The sequence below is a fragment of the Trachinotus anak genome, unplaced genomic scaffold, assembly GCF_046630095.1.
Source record: "Trachinotus anak isolate AG129_WGS33_773 ecotype Australia unplaced genomic scaffold, CSIRO_AGI_Tana_v1 ptg000010l, whole genome shotgun sequence".
Lineage (NCBI taxonomy): Eukaryota > Metazoa > Chordata > Actinopteri > Carangiformes > Carangidae > Trachinotus > Trachinotus anak.
Genome location: NW_027273861.1, coordinates 11,198,231 through 11,222,018, shown reverse-complemented (window position 1 = coordinate 11,222,018; position 23,788 = coordinate 11,198,231). Strand labels below are relative to the sequence as shown.

The window sequence follows — 23,788 nt, the reverse complement described above, 5'->3', positions numbered from 1 at the left end:
TTTGTAACTAATACAAGTTCATTACATTAGATGACCTTAACAATTTTGTTTTTAACTAACCTAATACAGAAATAAATTTAAAGTTAATTTTTTGAGTGTAGATATTGTTCATTTGGAATTATTTGTGATCAATAATTTGAGTCTACATAGGTAAACTGCTAATCATTAGGCAAACACAATTAGACAATTACTCACATCAACAGGAAATTTAAAGTTTTCATTTATTTTATTTATTTATTTGTTTGTTTTTTAACTGTGGGAGAAAACCGGAGCACCCGGAGTAAACCCACGCAGATATGGGAAGAAAATATGAACTCTACATAGAGGGACAGGTCCAGATTAAGAGCCGTCTTACTGTTTATGGTGACAGTACTAACCACTGCACTGCTGTGCTGCCCATGCCCATGCTGTTCTGAGGTCCAAAAGTCTGAGACCACTTTGTGATGTCAGACTTTTGGACCCCACTGTATCTTAAATCAAGTGTGATGTGTCTTCAGTCAATAACATCTACACTGCAGCAACTTATTTTCTTGAACAGCTGTGAGAAGAATCGACGAATCCTCTTCAAATACTTTTTCCGGGTTTTAACTTCGACAAATCCTGTAGTTTCTCCGTCAGTGTTGGTGTTGTCTCCATTAGAATCATGACCAACAGAGGCAGGTGAAGATGCCTCATTTATGCCAGGTGGTTTTTTAACAGGCTCAGCAGTGGTGGCATCATCTAAGACGGCTTTGCTTGGTGGTCTGTTATTAATGTCAGCAGCGGTTCTGTCAGCTGTAGCTGGGGTTCCAGAATTTGAACAAGTGTTGCTGGCTGCTTCTCGTCCATCTTTGTGTGGTGATTCATTGTGAGTGCAAGCAACAGTTTCCTCATCAGCTGAAGGTGGGTCATCCAAGCTAGTAATGGATACTAAATTCCAATTGACAACTTCTCTTGACGTCACAGAGCGCTTGAACTCGACTGATGATTCCCCCAGTTTGCATTCTTTTATTGTCGAATAGGCTGATGTCATACAAGGCTTGGGGTTAGCTTCACCAGGAAAGTGTTTCTTGGTAATGAAACGGTGCCCCAGGGCTTCATGTGAGGTGATTCTTTTTCCAGGATCTACATGGAGCATTTGTTTTAGGAGGTTTAAAAATGCTTGTGTGTCCTCATACTCAGTGGCATGGTTCACCTCAGGGCGAGTCCTCGCCAGGTCATTGAAACTGGTAAACATATCAAAAACACCACTAGGCTGATTGGTCATGGAGTCTTCGTTCTTGCAACAGGGAAACGTGCACTTTGGCTTCAGTTTCCATGAAGGACCAGGGGAGTCTAGGTCTTTGCTGAAGAGGTCTTTGGTATAAATACCAGAATTCAGCATTCGATCATCAGGCTGACCCAGCAGCTGCATGATGACTCTCATTACCTCACGTTCGCAGTGTAATGGATATGGATCCTGACCGAGGTACATGAAAGCCAAAACGCAGCCAAGACCCCATATGTCTATAGCCTCATTCAATGGGAGGCCCAGGATTACTTCAGGGGCCCTGTAGCCAATGGCCTGCATCACGGTGCCAGGGTGCATTTTGGACAGTGGAATAGCCAAACCGAAATCAATCAGTTTCACCTTGAAGGGCTGCAGGTGATGATTGACCAGCATTATGTTGTCTGGCTTGATATCTGCATGTGCCAGGCCTATGCTCTTGAGGGCATTCAGAGCCACCAGAATCTGTTCTGTGATCAGTCTAATCTCAGACAGATGCAGTGGCTTGGAAGTCATCTTCTCGACGAAATGTTCGATACTTACGTCCAGCATTTCAAAAGCCAAACAAAAATGTCCGTTGTGCTCAAAATGCTCTGTAAACCTCACCAAGTTGTTCTTGTCTCGGTCAAGTTTATTGAGTTTTTTAAGCATGGCCACTTCTCTTTTACCAGCCCAGGCCTCGTCTTTCCCCAGAACCTTCACGGCCATCTTCTCCTTTGTGTCCAATCTTACGCACTGAATCACGTGCCCAAATGCCCCCCTCCCCAGGAGCTTCTGTGTGAGGTAGCCACTTCGTTTACCAGACAGAATATCATATTTTTCTATCTGGAGAAGCCTGTTGTCACACTTATGACTCACAGAGGCAGGTGAAGTTGTCTGAGTCATTCCAGGTGGTTTCTTAGCAATCTCAGCAGTGGTGGTGTTATCTAAGCGAGCTTTTCCTGGTGGTGTGTTATTGTCAGCAGTGGCTGTGTCAGCTGTAGCTGGGGTTCCATAATTCAAACAAGTGTTGCTGGCTTCATCTAAGCCATCTGCTGGTGGTGATTCATCATTGGTGCAAACAACAGGTTCTTCGTCAGCTGAAAGTGAGTCATCCAAGCTAGTAATGGATTCTCCACTCCAGCTTAAAACTTCACTGGACGTTACAAAGCGCTTGAATTCAACCGATGATTCCGCCAGTTCGCATTGTTTTATGGTTAAATATGCTGATGACATATAAGCGTTGGGGTTAGCATCAGCAGGAAAGTGTTTCATGGTAATGAAACGATGTCCCAGTGCTTCGCTGGGGGTGATTCTTTTTGCGGGATCTACATGTAACATCCGTTTGAGGAGGCTTAAAAACGCCTGCGTGTCCTCATACTCGGTAGCATCGTTCACCCCACAGCGAGTCTTTGCCATGTCATCAAAACTGTTAAACTTGTGAAAAGCACCCATATGCTGGCTGGTAATGGAGTCTTCATTCTTGCAACATGGGAACACGCACTCTGTTTTCAGTCTCCATGAAGGACTAGGGGAGTCTTGGTCTTTGCTGAAGAAGTCTTTAGTATAAATTCCTGAATTCAGCATACGATCATCAGGCTGACCCAGCAGCTGTATGATGACTCTCATTACCTCATGTTTACAGTGTAATGGATAAGGGTCCCGGCCAAGGTACATAAAGGCCAAAATGCAGCCAAGACTCCACATGTCTACAGCCTCATTCAGTGGAAGGCCCAGGATTACTTCAGGGGCCCTGTAGCCAGTGATTTGCATTATAGTGCCAGTTCGTATTTTGGAGACTGGAATAGCCATACCGAAATCAATCAGTTTCACCTTGAAAGGCTGCCGGTGATGATTGACCAACATAATGTTGTTTGGCTTGATGTCTGCATGTACCAGACCTATGCTCTTCAGGGCATTCAGAGCCACCAGCATCTGTTGTGCCATTACTCGAATCTGAGATAGATGCAGTGGCTTGACAGTTATATTCTCTATGAGCTCTTCTATAGTTATGTCCAGCATTTCAAATGCCAGACAAAATTGTCCTTTGTGCTCAAAATGGTCGGTAAACCTGACCAAGTTGTTCTTGTCTGGGTCAATCTTCTTGAGACTATTAAGAATGGACACTTCTTTTTTACCAGCCCAGCCCACATCTTTGCCCATAATTTTCACTGCAATTTTCTCTTTGGTGTCCAATTTAATGCACTGGAAAACTTGTCCATATGACCCCTTTCCTAGGAGTTCCTCTATGAGGTAATCGCCTAATTTACCAGACAGAACATCATATTTTTCTATCTGGAGTTGTCTGTTCCTGAAACGAATAGAGGCAGGTAAAGTTGCCTCGTTCATGTTAGGTGGTATGTTATCTTTCTCAGCAGCTGTTTGTACAACAGCTGCAAATCGGTTGGGATTAGCATCCATCTGAAAATGTCTGTTCTCTCTGTCAGCAGATTTTAGAATGTACTAAAAGTTAAATGCATGGCACTGTTAAACAGACTGAGTGATAATAGATGTGAATGACAAACTCACAAAGCAACACTTTGTGAGGATCCTGATGACATCATCATAGAATGCTTTGAAGTTCTTACTACATGGAACACTTTGAAGTTGTGATGTCACACACTGTGGCAGTGTGATATCACAATGGTATGGCATCACAATGTGATGTCATGAGCAATAGGTGTCCACCCCGCTGCAGGTTGCCATGTTGGCAGATGAATTCGCTCTCACTCTTAAAACAGCTTTGTGAAACCTTTCCTCCCTTCGTGACTCCTCTCCACAGACATTAACAAGCATTTTCATGTGATAGCATTAGCATTATTTTAGTATGAAGCCTCATTTTGAGTCTCTCCTGTTGGTCGTGATAAAGTCACTGGATTCCATGCAGACTCCTATAATGATGACACTTCCTTTCATCTTTTCAAATTAAAAGCCCTCTGGCAGTTTCTTTAGCTTAGCTGTTCCTGATGGCTACTCTCTCTCCCTCCCACTGTCCTGCTCTGGCTTGTTCCCTGTGTCGGATGTTTAGTCATTCCTCCCATAGTGACCTCCTGTAACAAGAAATGTAGCCCTAAGCCCATGTTTGGGACCTGTATATGGTCCAGTCACATGGAATTTGGGTGACCAATGGTGGAAATATGATCAGTCAGTCAGGCAGTCAGTCAGTCAGTCAGGGACATTCGCCATTATAGGGCTTGCACCATTGTTGCAGTCCAGCCAAAAATAGTTATCCTGACAGGTCTACTTAAAGGATAGTATCAAAACTACAAGTATAAAAAGTAAAAGTGCTCGGTGCAGAATAATGGCCCCTCTGACCAACAGGTTGCTTGTCCTTATCGCTTGTCCCTATGCCCAGATACATACCGGTTTTCTCCCACAGTTAAAAAACAAACAAATAAATAAGTGGCAAGTGTAGCAAGTGTACCAGGCCTTTGGCATTTTGGGTAACAATAATAAACACACAGTTTATTATTAATTAAATTTGTGGACTGGTCATCTACGGAAGAAGCAACGTTGCAACATGAGTTGTAAATGGAAAATGAAAAGTGTTCTCTTGGGTGAGTGCTGTGCGTTGTCGTGGCAAACTTCCTTCTTTTCTCCCATCACAGTTACTACGGCCATTAGAGGTCACCGAACAATAAAATGTAACTGTGGGTCTTAATAAGCTGCCTGCACAGGTGACCCCTTGAGGTAATTTTTTACAGGGGGACAGAGTGTTACCCTGGTACGTGATGTATTATCAGATTGTTAATGCTAATGCATGTGTACATGGTATTTTAGTGTTGTCAAGGTGGCATTGATTTTAACTTTTTTATTAATTGGATTTGTTAAGTAGTTTCATTTAAAACAATGCATCATGAAATGGAAATACTTAAAGTACCTCTCATTTGTACTTATGTTACTCTTAGCAGTTTTGTTTTACATCTCAGGACCATTGTAATTCCATGTATATGTGTTATTTGTGGAGGCATTAAAGTAATCACAAATGTACTTTCTTGAATGACTGGTATAGAAATAATGAGGGCTGAAAAACATGCTGTCTGATATTGACATTTGTGTGGGCGGAGTGTTTGGGGCACCTGCCAATGTCTCCTTGAAGCCTGCAAATAGCAGTGTTCAGTGATCCTGAAACAGCCCCATCTCAGTTTACCTAAATTCAACCGAGCCAAACACATTTCCACACTATCACTTGCATAAATACCATCACCTTTAAATGCCATGCTACCATTATGACACAAGACTTCAGTATAACAAACTTTCCCACCACAGCTGCTTTTAGTAACACTGTATACAAGTTATGCAACAGCCTCATCTGCATACACTGTGCCAAAGCAGAGAGATAATCAGCAAAGGAGGCCAAATATCCAGAGCTATTTTCTAAGCCATGCTTGTTTGGCTTGTGGTTTGATTTCTGCAGATATGGATTAGTAACAGCAAAAGTGATATTTAAGACACAGCCTCAGGGGAACTGGCAACAATTTATTAAATGTTAGTCATTATTTAGACTCTTGTGTCCTTACATGACTGGTAGGACTGGAGAGGAAAATCACAACGGAACAAAGCTTCCATCTGGTGGTTAGAAACTGTAAGTATAAATTCAACACTGGATGAAGAGTCACTGATATTTCCTTCTATGTTGATGTGCTGTCGTGTTGAATGTAGCCTACAATGGAATGACCATATAATCCAGATAATCAAAGATCATCAGAAAACCACTTTCCCCAAATCACTGTGACTTGTGTGCTCTGAAGATGCGTGTTAAGGCTACGACGAGGATTTAGACTTTCATTACTGATAGTTGCCATAATGTAAGGTAAAAAAAAAACAACCTCAGAAATAGATGAGGATTCATATGTAGGAACCTGGATCATTATCATTCTCACATAGTAACTTGTGTACATCCTCTAAATCATCAGATTTAGATACTGATTTTCAGTTTTGTCTTGTTAATGGGATAGACAAATATTCTTTCTATAAAATGGACAAAACTGAGCCTAGGATGCTGGAAGGGACGACATGGGAGTTTGAACACCATGTAGTCTTTTGCTATGATGATGTTTCTCAAGAGATAATTGTAATAATACTAAAACAGCAGCAGTGCAGATAATCTTAAAATTGAGGCAGTTGTAGAGGCTTCTCAGATCACAGCAGTGACAAAAAAAAAAACAAGATTGCTCTGCAGGCTTGCCATTTCTTTCTTGTACAACAAAGCTGTAACAACCACAGTGGGTGAGATGGTTCTTTTACAGGCAGGGTTTTGGATGATAAAATTAATCTTCAAAATGTCAAAATTGCTTCATCTTTTCCTATGATTCCTGCCCTTCTCTTATCACGCAAGCCATATAACGCACTGCAAGAGACCTGGTGCAGGAGCCTCTCTGTGGACCGAGAACAACCTGTTCAGTAGGAGGAAGGTACACGTGGTATTTGGATTTGTGTAGAGCTGTCGCTGAACCCACCTGCTGCCATAAACCAACCAGAATCAAATAATATCCAAAATAGGCTGGGATGACTAGGAATTTCAGTTACATTCAAACATTTAAATCTGCAATGGTAAAAGATTATCAGGCACGGTATTTGGGTAAATCTGAAGAAAGAGACACTTTTTAAATTCCCCTGATGCAGTTCAAGTGTAATATTTTCAAAAAGGATATTTTGTTAATGAATTGCGGTTGAAGCAAAGTTGTTGTAATCATAGTTTAGTAAATTATTATTAAGACAGCTAGTTACAGTGGGTCCAATTGCAAGAGCCAGTTCTCTGCCTACATTTATGCTCCCTCCTTGTTGGAATGAAATGCATGACATTGAGATGCATAAATGTTTGTCTAGTCTGTGCGCTTTTGTATTCATCTTCTTCTTTTGATTATTTACACTTCACAGACAGGGACAGAGATTTTATAGGACCTGTTGAACAATAACTGTTTCAGGTATGTAAGTGCAAGTTTTGTTTATTCTCTCTATCATATTCCAAAGAGCCTGTTTTAGAGCCTACTGCAACAGGACCATCATACTGCAGTGTTCTTTATTGGAAAAGCTCTGATCAATATCAAACAGTTCAACTCTACTTTTAAACCAGGAACCTGAGGCCTGAGGAGCAAGGTGCGGCACGCTGACGCCACAGTTCAGCCGGCTCTTATCACATCACATCAGCCTGTTAAGTCACTGGTCCAAAAACTGTCTCCAGTGTGATATCCCATCATCACATCACACCCTAATTTCCTTGAACAACACCTTACAGTTGAACACACATGCCTTGCAATGCATAACCAAAGTGCAATGGTGAATTACACCCCGGGGGACACCTCCATCTCTCACCGCTTATTAAACCACCACTGCATTTTCAGAATTTCACCATGCCAGCCCAAGCAGAGAAGAAGCTTTCCCTTAACAGCAAAGTGCAGCACGTTTTTGTTTTGTCAAGTTCCTAACTGACTTCAGCTCATAACTAGATGGCATATGGCAAGTTAAAATGTGTGTTTGTTTTTTCTGCCTATGAGCATTGCTGTGTTTGCACAATATGCAAGTGAGGTACTGGATGTGAAGTATAATGTTGAATTTGAGTAATTAGGAAGTGTGTGTGTGTTTGTGTGTGAGTGTGTGAGTGTGTCTGTCAGACTGTCTTGACTGTGTGGCTCCAAGTGCACACAGAATGCAAAATGACTCCCTTTGCTGCCTTTGTCTCCCTCTGGACCCCCCAGACTTCCCAAGCTGAACAGATCGAGCCAGGCTGCCTCCCTCTCTGGGTCCAGACTGGTTAACAAGCAGCAGAATAAACGCCAGCCAGTTAAATTGTATGTAACTTTTTAGTTCGCACTAATAGTGTGACCTTTATTGATTTCTTGTCTCTGCCTTCAGCTTGGCAAAACACTAATGGCATTGGTCAATAAAGAACCATGAAGTGGAAGTTCTCAATACCCCTCCCCCTGTGTTGACCACATCCCTAAAAATAGCCTCTCAACCTCCCTCAGAGGCGGGTGAGCCAGTGCCATGACAGCTCAGTGCTCTTATTCAATATGAGCTGCACTGTTTGTTTCCTCACTGCAGATGTAAGCAGGCTAACATGCTGAGGCATCCGCCAAACACATCTACTTCGACCCCTGTCCCTGCCAACTCCTATTCAGATGGCCAACCACATTCAGTGAGTACCCTGCCTCTTTTAATCAATAAATTTATAACACGATGAACTGGGCATAAAATAACGCTGTGACTTGGTCGCGCAAATCGAAAGCAGACAGCAGTTTCAGCAGCTGTATCTTACTCTGCACTCTGAGACCTACTGCTTCACAGAATTACATTCACATTTCAATAGAACAAGTTTACAATAAAAAAAGGCCCGTCTGTGTAGCTACCACCCACTGTTTTATTGACTGGTCATGTCAATGTGTACCCCTGCCTGCTCATGTCTTTCCCTCCACACTTGCACTTATTGAACTTTGCAAAAAGAAATATTATGAGCACAGTTCAATAGAGCTGAAATTGTCCCCACTTCGCTTCCAAAGAAAACAACCATCTGTTCTGGACAGCTTCTCAACACTGAACTTTGTTGACCAATCTGTTCTCACTCTAAACCATGGCCCTTTGGATGTGAGCCTATCCTCATTTTACAGGTTTGCTGCTGAATCCAGAGCAACAGAGGCAGCAGAGGACCGGTCTCTCGCACAGCGATGCAGCCATACGTAAGTCGAAGTTCTGGGCGACCCCTGCAGTGCCACTTCTCCACAGTAGGAGAAACAGCAGCAGTATTGATTCACCTTGCAGCCTTGAGCCTGCTGTCACAGAGAGTATATCACTTTATTTAATCCACTGTTAAATAGGCTGCAATTAGAAAGCTGTCCAGCAGATGTGTTTTAGCTAAAGGTTGGTTTGTGGCCAAGCTGTAAGTCAAACTGCACTGCCTGTTGAACATTAGTTTTGTCAGTGTTGTCCTCATTTAAGTGTTTTATTTAGATGATGGATTTGGGTCTGAGTGCTGAGAAGGCAAATGATACAAATAAACCCTCTCTTGGGGGATTAGCCTCCTTGCTATTTGAAAATTACTTACCGTAAGTCCCCTAATTGTGGTTAATATTTGCTGGTCTCTTGACTCAATCTAATGAACGGCTTCTGAGTACAATGCCACCTGCCTTATAAATAGTGTGCTTGTGACCAGTAGCATTTACTGTACAACTTGTTCACCAAGCGTTTTTTTACCTTTGTGTTAGCAGAGGCACATGCCAGCTATAAGTCAAATCTTTAGATATATATCTTAGATAATAAAGCAATGTTCAGTTTTTAAGTTAAATGCATATGCAGTAGTCCATATTAGTTGTATCTCTTAAAGTTAAAGAAAGACATTTAACATTATTTCATTGTATTCTAAAACCTTTGAATGCAGGCCCACTCTCCAGCAAATCTCTTGGTCCAGTTATCTTGGCAACAGAGCAAAAAGTAGAGATGAGGAGCTATAAAGTCAGAAAAATGTGGAATGAGTCTCTTTTCTATCATAGAGACAAAGTAAGTTTTAAAATATAACATTTTTCCTCTCGTTTGAGCATTGTTTCATTAACTAGTTGAGCTGTAATTTTCAGACAATGCGGTGCATAATCATCTAAATGGGCCTCCAACCTCACTTTATATCTTATCAGTTATTTTGCTAAATAGGGGCTATTGAAGGATACAGTTGTTTCTTCAGCAGTATCTCTGTACAATGGTCACATGACAGTACACTTAATAAAACTCAGTGAAAGCACTGAAAGCACTGAGTTACTGATCATTGCAGTAGTTTCTCTGCTCACTACTGGTAACTAAAAACAGGGTGAAAACTGAGGGACAAAATCCACAGGCCTCATTCTGTGCAAAAACTACAGTATAAAATTCAGTACCTAATACTAGGATTCAGAAGTTTAGAGTTAGACAAATTGTTTGGTTGTCTGCTAAAATACAGTGGCTTTGCCCTGGAAATCCCCCCGTGTGTTTTTGCCGCCTAACACAAAGAGGGAATATTGTAAAAAGGCCGCATCTTTAGAAAAAAAACCCCACTTGATTCAGGTACTGTTGAGATCAAGCATTACTGAAGTAGGCTACTGCTTTTTTTAGCACCTCAAACTTTGTGAGGCAATACTTTTCTCCACTACATTTCAGAGGGAAATATTGTGCTTTGCTTCATTTATCTACAATGTTTCTGTCCTTGTCAGTTAAGTTTTATCCAACCACAGCAGTAACTTTGTAGAGTTTCCTTTACTGTACTTATTAAGACTCAGCACGACCCATGTGACCTACGCCGAAATACTGTTGACACATTAAAACATCAGGGCTTTGAAACAACCTAGTATGACTCACTACTCAATGTTGTTTACTTTCATTTTAAATGAAGGGCTTTTACTTGCAATCAGCCTTTTCATGGAAGAAATTCATTCTGATGTCTCAGAAAAAACAGAAATGGCTAAATTAATGACGGCTGTCATGGCTGACGTGGATGACATGATCATGTCATTAGTGACACCTGCACGTCTCCTGCTATAACAAGTCAAAATGTGTGGTAAGGAAAAAAGGTCCAAAGGTCGTGCTCTGGAAGCTGGTCAGAGCCCACATGTCAGTCAACACCTGCCTACTTCTTAGCTGTCCGAGTTGCAGTACCCCATAAGGGACACTGGGTGGCGCTCCAGAGCGTCTCATATCGCTCCTGTGCGTTTATTCCGCCTCTATCGCCCCCCCCCCCCCCCCCCCCCCCTTTCTGCCTTGTACTGTGTGTGCGTGTGTGTGTTGTGTGTCGGATAGAAAGTCAGCCTGGTTTCCAGCTGAGTGCTTGCTCTCTCACAGTGTGTGTGTGTGTGTGTTGTCATTATTATCCACTCTGCTCCCAGCTCAGAATGGCCAGATTCACTCAGACTGAAACAAGAAGGCAGCACCATCCACAGCAGCCCCAGCCCGCTCACTCCAGCCTGGTTTTCACCGGACCGGGGGCACCGCCGACCCAACAACCACTACTACTTGTCCCACATCAGCACCAGTACCCTCAGATCACATTTCCGAAACCCATGAACGGGTCAGAACCCATTTCAATTCATCCGGAGAGCGGCAACATGAAAGACCAAGATGCCATTAAGCTGTTTATCGGGCAGATACCGCGGAACTTGGAAGAAAAAGACCTGAAGCCCCTGTTTGAACAGTTTGGGAAAATCCACGAACTGACAGTTCTCAAGGACCGATACACCGGCATGCACAAAGGTAACGTGTCGCCCCTCGAATGGCTGCGAGGCCCGTATACAGCTTAATAATCGCTCATTATTACCTGTGCCTCTTGAACGGATTTGTGTGAAAAAAAATAATAATAATAGTAGGCCTACCTCGGAAAACGCGGATGTATGTCACTTTTTTTTAAAAAATAAAACCCAAAACAAAACATGTTATCAGGCTTTATCCAGAAATAATCGGCTGTCAGTCTACTAGATATTCCAAAAAAAACATTCATCAGTGTCATCATGTGTATCTTTGCTCACATATTTTCATCCAACAGTGGTGAGGTTTGGCATTTTGACCCAGGTCTGTTTGTTTTGTTTGTTATTTTAAGTTCTGATGTTTGAGGGCGGCTGGATATCAGCCCGAGCCTTTGTATTTCCATCTTCAGAATGACACTTTTCTCTATTACACGGGCTATAAAAATGGGAGATTCACAAATATTATGAGTCCACTCCGTCTCACGAATGATAGGGTGACAAACTGTGTTGTGTGTGTGTTTTTTTTTTTTTTTTTTAATTTTATTTTATTGCAATTGAAGAATTTTTTCTGAAGGCGCTCTTAAGTGGGGCAGAGGCGCTCGGAGAGGATGCATTTTTAAAGAGCCTTCCCTTGCCAGTCCCATCTCTTGCGGAGGGACGGCATCATTTATTCATCCATATGCTTTCTTTAACATCTCCCACGGAGCCGGGCTGGGTGCAAACCCGACACAGCGAAATCAGTTCAGTACTACGGCGTCTCCAAAGGGCGCAAGAACTGTCACAAGATGACGGACGTCGCCACGGAGAGTGGGCAGTGATGCTGCGCTGCCTCTGCTGAAATGGAAGACAGAGGGAGGCAGAGAGGGTGTAAATCCACCCGGCTCACTGTATACACTGACAACTTCCACCTTCCCTAATGAAGTTGGTCATCAAGGATACACGGGTTTAGAGATCAAGCAGCCTGGGTGGGAAAAACCATTTCACAATACCCCCCCCCAACACACACACACACACACACACACACACACACAGTCGATCCTCGCAGTGTAGACGTCATCATCATCATCATCATCATCATCATCATCATCATCATCATCTGTCATCACCACAACATTTGCAACCAACTTCAAATTTGTTAATTACATTTCATTTGTATCTGCACATTGAGGACTGTAGGGCTGTATGTTGGCAAGAAAAAAAAAAACAAAAAACGACACAGGGACATTAAGGAGACTTTCATGAAAACCAGTTAGCTATCACAATTATTGCTTTCATTGTAATCATAATTTTAACATACTGGGTCAGTATATTGATATTGCTTGCAACACCATACCCATGATTCAAAGGACGAAAAAAAAAAAAAACACTGTGTGAACAAGAGTTGTGACATGCTTTATTCTTTTGTGTAACATTTATGGTTTAATGTGTGGCTCTAAAACTGCCCCACAGATGTTACAGACCACAGACATAACCACGACTGTCATTTTGTCACAGTACTGCTCTGTCTGAATGCCATTTTGGATTCTTCTTCTTGCACTCCTGCCGAGCTGATGTTGATATGTGAGGGGTGTTAGTACAGAAGATAAGCATTTTATTGCGGTGACATTTAGAGAAGACAAATAACAATCTGTGACAGTAATGCAAATGGCATTTGCAAACATTGCAAACAATGTCGTGTCTTCTGTGACATGGAATCACCATCAGAAGATATGAAATTTGTTAGCATTACACACAACTGTAATAAAGCTCATGTATCGAGTCCTTTACAAATGACAGAAGACACAGTTTTTCAGCAACCAAACAGACAAAGAAACTAGAGTGAGGTTATCATTAATGGAATTTAAGTGACATAAATGAGTAAGATAAATGAACAAATATATAAACATATATAAACATAATACATAAATATATTTTTTTTCAGTTTGTCATCACGTTTGGATCACAAAATGTTAAAGTTAGTGAAGGTTTCATATCAGACACAGCTATAGCATTAGAGTGTGCCACATATTTCACGAAGCCACATGCCTGGATGGCAACTGTTCCTGTCTGATCTTAAAGTTGATATTGTCAGCTTGTAGACAGGAAGACAGTTTTTCACTATAGCGCTCATTTGGCGTTCATCGGTATGTGTTAGGTTGTGCATGTGTGTGCATACATACACTAAAATGTCATTGCCCTATGTTGCATAATGATTGCAGTATTTAGCTCTTGAGTCATTGTGGCTTCACCATGGTGTCAGGGCAAAGACAATTTAGGCTCTTAGATGTGCGTCCATGGAGAGACAATAGAGCTTTGATAAATCTGCATTTAATTCAGGTTTAATTACAGCTATGATATACATGCTGGAGTTTATTATTATTAGTATAGTTTAGCATGAATAGTGAGTTATTTGCTGAGCTGTTTTACATTTTCTTTGTATTATTATTATAACTATCATTGGTTTATTACATCAGTATTACCTGGGTGTTGAAGTAGACAAATTTCGTCCTCAGGTCCCTTGTCAGTTTGAAATGCAAATGCAAAAGATGGCTTGTAACAAAGCACAATCCTATTTGTTAGTGTATAAAATAGAAACAAAAACGATCCAGTGGACATTGATATGCATTGTATGTCAATCCTAAATTTTGTTACCATTCAGTTTGATTAAAAAGACAAACAAAAAAAACATTAATGCAGGTATGAGCTCATCTCACTAAAGTGAGTAAATATAATAAAAAGTTAATTCTGAATGTACAATGTACTTCTCAAAGTGAATTTTTACCCCCCTATAATTAATTTACAAACAACTAATTAATTTTAGATAAGTCTGTAAAAATAAATGGCTTAGAATGTAATGAATTCTGACCACGCAATTAACAATACATAATCAAACCCTAATATGTCAATGATCTCTGATGAGGTTATTTTATAGTTAATCGTTTTATTAAGCAGAAAGGATTATGAATATGGATCCCAATGGAAACAGTGGAACAGCACCCTCAAACAGGCACAGTCAGCCTGACAAATACATTGATGGACAAAGGGATAAACGACCACACACACACACACACGCAGAGTTTTCATCATACTAAGTGTTGTGCATTTGTAGTCCTTGCACTTATTCTGTCATTTTGATTTTCATTTCATCCACATTGTGCTTTGTGTGTTTATTATTTCCTCTTTTGTTATGCAACTGTTTTTTTCTCCCTTGGTAATCCATGAGGGAAAACATGGAATTAGTTTGTAAAGCGTGATAATAATGCATGGCCATAATAACTTGACTCAAGAGGATTAGCAAATGTGCATTGTCTGAAGCAGCAGTCTCTTGGGTGATCAGCTGGTTGCCTCCCTAAACAGTGGCTGCCTCTGCCAATTAAAAATTCAGTCTAGTCTGCCTCTTCAAATGATTAATTCTGCCCACGCTGTCGATGGCCTGCCAATTATTGTCGCCCAATTGGTATTAATAGGTAGAGGATTTCCTGATGTTGAATTTATCACAGACTGTGAAAACTTCTCCCCTTGGCTCTAATTAGGTTCCACTTATAGCACATGCAGAACACACACTTTATTGTTTATGCACATGCATGTCTGCAGAACCAAAGATACTCTGTATTTTGTTTCATGTGTTTAGGTGGCTGTTTTTCTTTTCTTTTCTTTTTTTTTTTTTTTTTTTGGCAGTTCTCCTATGAAAAACTGGATGTGACCTCTCAATGCTGAATCTTTTTCAGTGTAGATTTGTGTTGAATTGCTCTAATTGTCAAGACAGATTATATCCTATGAGTTTGGTTGAGATTGACTAATCTTCCCTCATGCAGTTAAGTTAACATGCACCTAAAGGAGACAGATAGAGGAGGGAAAAAATACTTTTTCCCTGCAGGTGTGATTCAGCACAGGCAGAAAAAACAATCCCTATGCTGCTCCAATCTGCTGGCAAAAGGCAGCCCAGTATCAATATTAAGCTAGTGTCGGGTATCATTGTGTTAATGCCTTTATAAATGGACCAGAGATATTGCCGTAGACCTCAGCCAAGCAGAAGCACAGTAAATCACAGAATAATCTAATGAAATATTTATTCAAGTTTTTATTTTTTCTCCCTCGGAGTCAGTCTGATGGATAGCATTCCTCTGTGGGTTGTCCTCCCAATAAAAAGGAGACAAGGCAGGAAATAGAAATTGTTGAAACGTAGCATATGCATCAAACCAAAATGACACGGTATTAATACGAGACTGAAGTTTTCCTATATATAATTAAACCTGAAAGGCATTAGCATTGATTAAAGTGAGCTCTGGCTTGTTGAGGCCTCTCTCTCCTCTTTGATGTGATGAAGTGTGAGTGCATCTACACGTCTCCATATTGTGGGTTCCTTATGGGAAGTGTCAAAGATCACGGCACTGCTGCAGGACAGCATCCCCCCTGAGGAAACAGATGGACTAAATTCAGTTATGGACCATAAACAGAGCTGTAGAAGTGACATGGATAATACATACATACATACATAAACATACTGTGATATTATTCATCATACAGACATCAGTGCAGCAAAGGGCTTTTGACCATAAGTCCATTGTGTGATTGGTAATGAAACTAAACAATTTCATAAAGGTTTTAAGAAAAAATAAATTCCATTCCACCTGCGTATGGGAACACTGAGTGGCAGGAAAAACAATTATCACTCTCCTTGCAGTTTTGTGCAGTGATTCGATTTAACAAATCTGGAATAAAATCTTCTGTCAGGGCTAGTGAGCGAAGGCCACCGAGCCAAGCTAATGCAGTAACAACACTCGCATCGCAATCTTTAAACGTCTGTAAATATTGTAATAAGCAACAGGGCTTTCCTCATAAAAGATGCAGCAGCTCAACTGGTACTGACAGGCGCTATGGGCCTTGACTTCAGGATGAGGAGTGCTGCCTCCCTCTCTCTTCTCCACTTTTCTGTTGGTTTTCCAAGGAGATTGCCAATCTCAGGATGCCGACAAGGCCGCGCTCTGCTGGAGGTTAGTGTCCGCACGCCAAACTCACCTGGCTGTTATTGTGTCTCCGTTTCTTTCCCCTTAATCCCTGCCCAAGAGAGCCTTTCAGATGGATTGATTTCCTGCACCAATGCAACATTCATTATGGCTTGCAGTATATTTTGCTTTCAGTATATTGGAAGCGCGTTTACTCCCTGACCTTTGTGGAATATGTTTGCTGTTAATGGGCGTCTGGAGCTGGGATAGGCATGAGAGGATGTACTGTGAGGTTTCAGGGAAAACATGGACCAATGTTATCCCAGAGATACTACCTACAGCACCTGTGTATTTCCTAATATTTCATTAAATGGACTAAAAAAAGCTCTGTGGTAGTTTGATTGTGGGCTTTGTGAACAGTGTCACATTTGGAGACATGAGATTAATGGCTTATGTGCTCGTGTTTGAAGACGTGTTTTTCAGTACTCGGTTACCTGAAAGTAAATTCACCGGTAATACTTTCTTTACTATGTGTTTCTCTAGAGTTTGTTGATGCAAAGGTTTTGATGATGCTGTTGCTGTTATATGTTAATACCAATAAATATAGCCCAGACTGTAGCACTGGTCCAAAAAGAATTTAAAAAAGACCAAACATTGTTGGCAGATGTATTGATTTTTGGGAGGTCTAATAATTGATATTAGAAATATTATTGATATAGAAAGGAAGTAAATTTGAATTCATTAGAAAATTGTCAGGGTACTTTCCTCTGCCTGTGATGACATTATTTTCAAACTCTAAAGAGAGGATGTCTGGTTGAATTATTTTTGGTGTGTTTCAGGTCAAATTTTTCCTCTAAAGGTAGAGTCGCTAGAAGAGTACCGCCTTCTTGTTCATCCACAAAGGTCACAGCTATTTCCTTAGTCTAAATAGAGGGATAGAAGCCTATCTATTTTGTATGGGCAGCTTAGCAGAGAGTGCCATTGCCTACAGAGCAGAGTGTACTCTTTTGAGGGGGGGTTTTAAAGGCACAGACGGGAAGAAAAAGGAGGGAGCGAGGGAGGAGGGGGTTGGTGGTTTCTGTTAGAATAGCATGAGCTCTTTAATGTTGTGTTTGAGCCTGACTGGGCACAGATTCATTTTAGAAGGAAAATGAAATAACAAGGGAGAGGGGAGAGAGGAGATTTTAATGCAATGTTTTGTGATAATCCCTCTCCATTTTGGAATGGTTCAGGACAACTCATGCGATAAAGCCTTGTACAAGCCTGGAAAATAATAAGTTATTTGTCTTGCCTTATAGTACTGTGCCCTTGGAGGGCTCGCTAACCCCCATGTTTTGGCCAAAAAACAATCACAGATTAGTCAAGCTGTCACATCTCTCTGATTGCCAAATGGTTGAGCCCTTGATGCTGGTGTGAATGAACAATGCATAAATGTCATGTACATGTATCTGCCTGAGAGTGCAGGTGAACACAAAACTGAACGGGTATGACTTCGCGCTGTCACTCGATCCCTCTCTGTCACACAGCCCACTGTGACAGAGAGGAATTGGACAGGGAGGATGGCACGTGTATGCAGCAGGGCCCATAAGGCGAATGACAGACAGACACATGGGCACAGAACAATGGATGTATGGACAGATGGATAAGTGGAGGGGAAAAGATGAAGTGTTTGTCAGAGATGCAGAAACAAATGGTTGCGTTTATCCCAAGGCAGTGGGAGAATAGAGTGATGGCTCAGCTTGGGACATGGAGGATCCCTCTGACAGGTTGAGAGCTGTTTGGGCACCGGGGGAGGGAGGGGGGTGGGATGCATAGAGGGTGGAGGAGGAGAAGCAGAGGCCAAGTTTTGGTAGATGTATAAAATAATCACCTAAAAGCTGTTTTCTTGAGAAAATCCCTCTGGTAACACTAGTAATAGTTATTCCAATATTATTTCTGGTGCTGCTACTGCTAATACTGCTACTTCTACCACTGGCTCTAGAGGTGATTTACTGTTATTAGTTGACACAACAAAACAGAAGATGATGTCAACATGACAACATGAATAATTCTCCACATTACCTCCCTAAATGGCAATTATGACAATGGTAAACAGCACTATCAACATTAAGACCATTTTCTTAGAGATATTAAGCTATCCCCTTCTTATGATGAAGACATATTTCAGATTGGAAACTGTCTATGAATGCTCAGGTCCGTGCGGGATGTGCGAAGATACATGCTGCTCAGCACGGTTATAAATAGAAATTCTGTGGTATTTCCGAAAATAGGTTAAGCTGCCATCGCTGCACTGCTGGCGTGACATCACTGATTGCCTGCCAGCCTCCCCCAAAAGACTGCTCCCATACTGTGCTGGGAGAGAATGAGGGAGAGACAGAGGGAGCATCTGTGGGCGACTGTAGGCCCGTGTCCCCCTCATCTCACGCGCCATTCCTCCCCTCCCCTCACGCCCAGTCCCTTCCATCACGCAGCCATCTCTCCCCTCGCTCCTTCCATCTATCTTTCCCACTGAAGGAGCAACGCTGTAGCTAACAGTCTCTGTGCTTTATTGCCAGAGACACAAACTGGTCAGGGGCTTTGTACTGGAGATGTATCGGCGTCCACAATTTTTTTTTTTTTTTTTTTAGTGTGATACAAGCAAATTGAAAGCCAAATAGTGCAGAAGAGAGACATGAAAGATGGAATTTGTGTTCCTTTTTTGATGATCAAATGTTAATTTGGTTGAATGAGCAGAGCATGTGGACTTAATGTGAGTTCCAACATGGCACCCGATCTATGGTTCACTATTCAACAGTAGATCTGGCTTAATAAAAAAAGACTACTCAAATTAATTAATGGCTGATGGATTTTCATATCATTTTGTCTGCTCTTTGGATTCAAATCAGAGTACTGTCTTCTTTATTTTTCTGATCTATCTATCTATCTATCTATCTATCTATCTATCTATCTATCTATCTATCTATCTATCTATCTATCTATCTATCTATCTATCTATCTATCATTTCTTGGTTGGTCATTAGTAGAACAGTATTTCTGGAAACCTCTAGGCTGAATGTAGTTACAAGGAAATATACGTCAGTTCAATTAACACCCTGGTGCCTGCTTGTTAGTCAGATCATTAGTGTTAATTATTACTCTTCTCCAGCTCAGTGGTGACATGAGAGAAATAAATAAAGAATGAAAGAAAGCCGGGACAAGGACACAAAGTCGTATTTTTTGGCATGCAAAGCATAATTGAAAATATGTGTTAGTGTTTCCTCTCTAGGTGTATAGCAGTATAATGAAGAAGAATGTGAGTGTGTGGTACAGCCGGGTAATGGTTTCTCTCCACCTCACGTCTTTCTTCCTTATTCCTCTTTCAATCACTCCATCCAGGCAACCTCTGGGCCTTTGAAGCTCTGTCTTTAAAGGTATCTTTCAATTTGTAAAATCAAAGTGACTGAAAACCTGATCCGTCTCTCAGTCCACAGTCAGTTTGCAGCTGCCAGTCATCTATGATTGTGGCTTTGCATGATCAATTGGTCTGTCTCAAAGGTTTAAATGCCTTTCACCTTTCGAAAGTGGGCAAGCCTTGTTAGGAGTACTGCTCTAAATATGCCAGTCAGGTGCCTTACATGAAGACTTTGCATCAGTGGAAACTTAGTGTTCTGTACTGTACAATATAGCAGGAGGAAATGGGTGTGAGCCAAGTGAAAGTAATTTTATTATTTCCCTTTGCCTGGACTTGCTTGTTTTTCTAAGAGGTTGTTTCAGTACATGGAGAGGAGGAGATTCAGTTATCTGACTTTCTGGGGCTGGGGGGCTGGGGAGGGGGGGTTCAGAGAAACTTCTATTGATTTCTGGGAGAATCCCTTGGCCCAAGTAGACTTGGCTGAAGGAGGAGGGACAACGGGCTGGAGAGATAGGACTTGGCAGGTAAACTCCTATTTCCCTTCCATAAGTAACACAGCAGGACGCAGTAAGTGTGAACCTACACATTATTTACAGCTCTGTGAAACTCCATCCATTAACAGTGTCAATTAGCTTGCTCATCAGGGATGCAGGCCACTAGATGTACTTATAGATCTGGCTCTGGCTGTAATAGCAGAAGAGGGGATGAAGTATCCAAATAGTCTACAAAAGCCAAGGCCGACTTTAACGGCTACAGCACAGTGGGAGATGCCAAAGTGTTGTAAATGTTATTCGGAGCCACATACTGTACTAACAGAGTTCAGGCCAAACTGGGAATGGATGGTCGGTTGCAGTCGATCACATCACCTCCCAAAACTGCCTACTGCCAAAAGGCATTAATCTAGAACTTCATCAGGAAGTAGTTGAAACTGTGTTACTGTTTTCAGTCTTCTTTATGCTGGTGCGCCTACAGTGTATAGTCATAAGTATATATGTGAGCTTTTGAGAGAAATACTCCACAGTTGGATTATATATGAAGCACCACTTATGCCTTGAGAGAACTGTTTAACCTCAGTGCCACACAATAGATGGTGAAGTGTGAAGTTGTCAAAGTCTGTCTCCCTGCACTGTTATGAAGGCTTCTCTGCCCCAGTATTGATCCTGCAACATGGAACGAGCATTTCAGAAAGAATTTATTGCATTTGTCACACTCATTAGGCAATGCAAGCCACACAATGACATGTGCATGTATACATTTTGTAAATACACACTCACACATGCACACAGGCAGTCCTTTGGGATGTGCTGCCTATGGATCTGTTTGACTGCTGCTTGGAGGTTAGTGTAGTCTATGTGAGCAAGTAGCAACAAATCAATGGCTGAAGTCTCCTACTCAGGGGTCAGAGAGGATACCAGGGAGGGTCCGGGGACTATTTCTTGCCCTCATGATGGACACTGATGCTCCTTAGTGCTCTGCAACGTTTATCCTCCCCCAGCCATTGCTCAAGGTGAAGGGATGATGGGAGGGGTAGTGAAAGGAGAAATGGAGGAGGATTTGGAGCTGGACGTAGCAGAGATGAAAGGATGGGATGATTGATGAAAGAGTGATAGAAGAGTGTAGTTAGCTTCAGGATCAGGAGATTGTGACTGAGCACAGTCGCTGGCTCACTTTAAGGTGGCTGTCTGACTTAATTAAGGTTTACAGGTTACGCTAGGCTACTGCTTATATTACAGCACTCATTACAAGCCCATTAGCCCTGGGCAGAGAAAATATTGTTGTCAGAACAATGAGTGAGAGGATTTTGGAAAGTCCTTGCCAACTCTGTGCTCCAGCTCTTCTTCTTTATTATACATCTCTGTCTGTCCTCCCTCTGTCTGTCCTCCTTCTCCCTGATTGTTTGAGTGTGTGAACAGATCGAGGGTCTTTTTTTCATAGGTGAGGGAGTGATTATACGAGTTAAAAGCTTCTCCGAGACCAGACTGATTACCCCCCTCACGGTCAATCTGCGCCACTGAGCCCCCTGCCTCCCTGGCTGGCAATGATTCAGGTCATAATCACATTGTATCAGTGCTGATGATGTGTGTTTCAGCTTCCGACCCCTCTGAAAAAGGCTATCAGTTCCCCCGGAGCCCCACATGGCAGTAAATGAAGTAAGCAAGTAATCTACCCACAGTGATAGCATTTTCCAAAGAGTGCAAATGATGTGTGAGGGAGCAGGCAAGACTGGTGCCAGGACTGGCTCGGTTTCTGCTACCCTTACACTTTCTGGCCAAGGAAATGCCACATTGAGAGCAAGTTCACACTTTTTCATTACACTGGGGCAGCTTGGCTCCTCTGGGGCAAGGAGATGGAGAAAAGGGAGCAAAGAGGGTATGAAAGGGGGAGTGAAAGGAGAGAGGTTGTGGTTTAAAGCAGCCAGGTCTCCTAGGCATTGCATTCATATTTGACGATTCTGCAGTACATGATTTATGCCCAATGCCAATGAAGAAGTAGTACGTTCACATTGAGCTCCTGCACTTGACGTCACGGCTCGTAGCAGTCAGACGCCATAGTGGCGGGCACAAATTAATCTCTTCGTGGTCTTGCTTGGATATATCAGTTTCATTACCTGCTGAGGCAGTTAGGTTGTTGTGAAATGTTATCAAAGAAAATTTACACAATGTCAGACACCATGTAAAAAACGATACAGACATACACACAACGAAAAAAAAAAGAAATGATTTTTTACATTTTGTTGCACACTATATTTATGGGTATTAACGAAATCAGCAAATAAAAGAAGAGACCGTTTGTGAGCCCGCAGAGGTTAGAGTGATAAATGAATGACTTTCAGAAACAGTTCATGGATTTGTTAGCACGATGAGTTGGGAAATAAAAGTTACTCAGTGAAGTTAGTAACTGATATAAATACAGCAAATGTATTTATTTAAATTTATATCAGAATTGTTTCATCAATTTTTTAATGATATTGTTTTATTTCCTCAATAATGTTGGGGGATATTCACCAGGTTGTATAGGATATAGGGATAACACACATCTCAACTGTCCTTCCAGCTGTTCAGAGCTAAGTTGAGACAAGTGGACATTACTGTAATAACATATTCAGGAAAGACAATGATTTAGATATTTATTATGAATGTTAGTGCTGTTCAGTAAGTGTTAGCAACTTTACCTCAGACAAAGACTTAGTTGTTTTACAAGACAGTAAATTTACAGTAAAACACACACTCATGCTAGTGACATATCTACATTTCACTGTTCAAAAACAAGCTGCCAATTGTGCTGCTAATTTAACTTTGTTAACCCCAACATGTTCAGCACTCTTATCATTGACTGGTAAGAGAGGAACAAGGGTTATTTCTTGTAATTACCTATTTTGTTGTCTTGTGTAAAACTGAATTATTCAACAATGTCCAGTTAAGCAATTTTGGCAGTGCCACTTTTGGCAATAAAACTAATTTGAATTTGAATTAGCCAATCAGATGACAGCAGCGTTTGACCGTTACCGGTGTCACTGTGGACCACGACTGCCACGGAGCAATAGAAAATAATCCGCTGCACTTTCCTTAAATATGTAAAATCAGACTCTTCTTGGTTGGGAGCTGACAGCTGTGCGCTAAGGAGGAGCTATTCCCCCAAAATGCCGAAAGCTCTTTGAACTTGGTGAGTCATGAAAAAAAAAAAAATCCATACATTATTCGTAAACCTTCAAACCTTAAACCTTAAACAGTTAGCGCAGTTAGCTAACTGTTTCTGAGTTGATGCTAAATGCTAATTTTGTTTACATTATGTAGCTCCTATGTGTGTGCGCATTTTCTCAGTGTTTAGCTGTAACTTGGTAAGTTGGTAACTATATGAAGGTTTTGTCAGACCACTACTACCACTTCTTCTAGTAGTAGTGATTCTGATTTACAAAAGAAAAAAAGATAAGTGGAAAACTGTTTTTGTAAATAATTTAAATTATATAACCCTAATCTTCTTTACACTTAATGTGACGCCATCTGTGTATTTTTGAGCTAAAGATTGCAGAATTTGCAGTGGAAGGTGATTT

The 23,788-nt window shown here is 41.4% G+C and overlaps 2 protein-coding genes across 14 annotated transcripts in view; one reads left to right on the top strand and one right to left on the bottom strand.

The window, feature by feature from the left end:
* Window positions 1–81: 81 nt before the first annotated feature.
* Window positions 82–10,204, bottom strand: LOC139626945 (uncharacterized). Its single transcript, XM_071487513.1, has one exon. The coding sequence runs from the start codon at window positions 3,644–3,646 to the stop codon at window positions 494–496; it is 3,153 nt and encodes a 1,050-aa protein (XP_071343614.1). The 5' UTR covers window positions 3,647–10,204; the 3' UTR covers window positions 82–493.
* A 748-nt stretch (window positions 10,205–10,952) lies between these two features.
* The window catches only part of celf5a (cugbp, Elav-like family member 5a), a 180,403-nt gene continuing 167,567 nt past the window's right edge, over window positions 10,953–23,788 (top strand). For 12 of the 13 annotated variants that reach the window (XM_071487508.1, XM_071487503.1, XM_071487504.1 and 9 more), the window contains exon 1: window positions 10,953–11,431. In XM_071487508.1, coding sequence (XP_071343609.1) covers window positions 11,074–11,431 — 358 coding nt within the window. In that variant the 5' untranslated portion in view covers window positions 10,953–11,073. Of the gene's footprint in view, window positions 11,432–20,313; window positions 23,401–23,788 lie in introns of those variants that run through there. The other variant, XM_071487509.1, reaches the window with a different exon arrangement.

Coding starts and splice junctions, on each gene's coding strand:
- LOC139626945 (XM_071487513.1), bottom strand. CDS start 3,646: ATGGATGCTAATCCCAACCGATTTGCAGCTGTTGTACAAACAGCTGCT.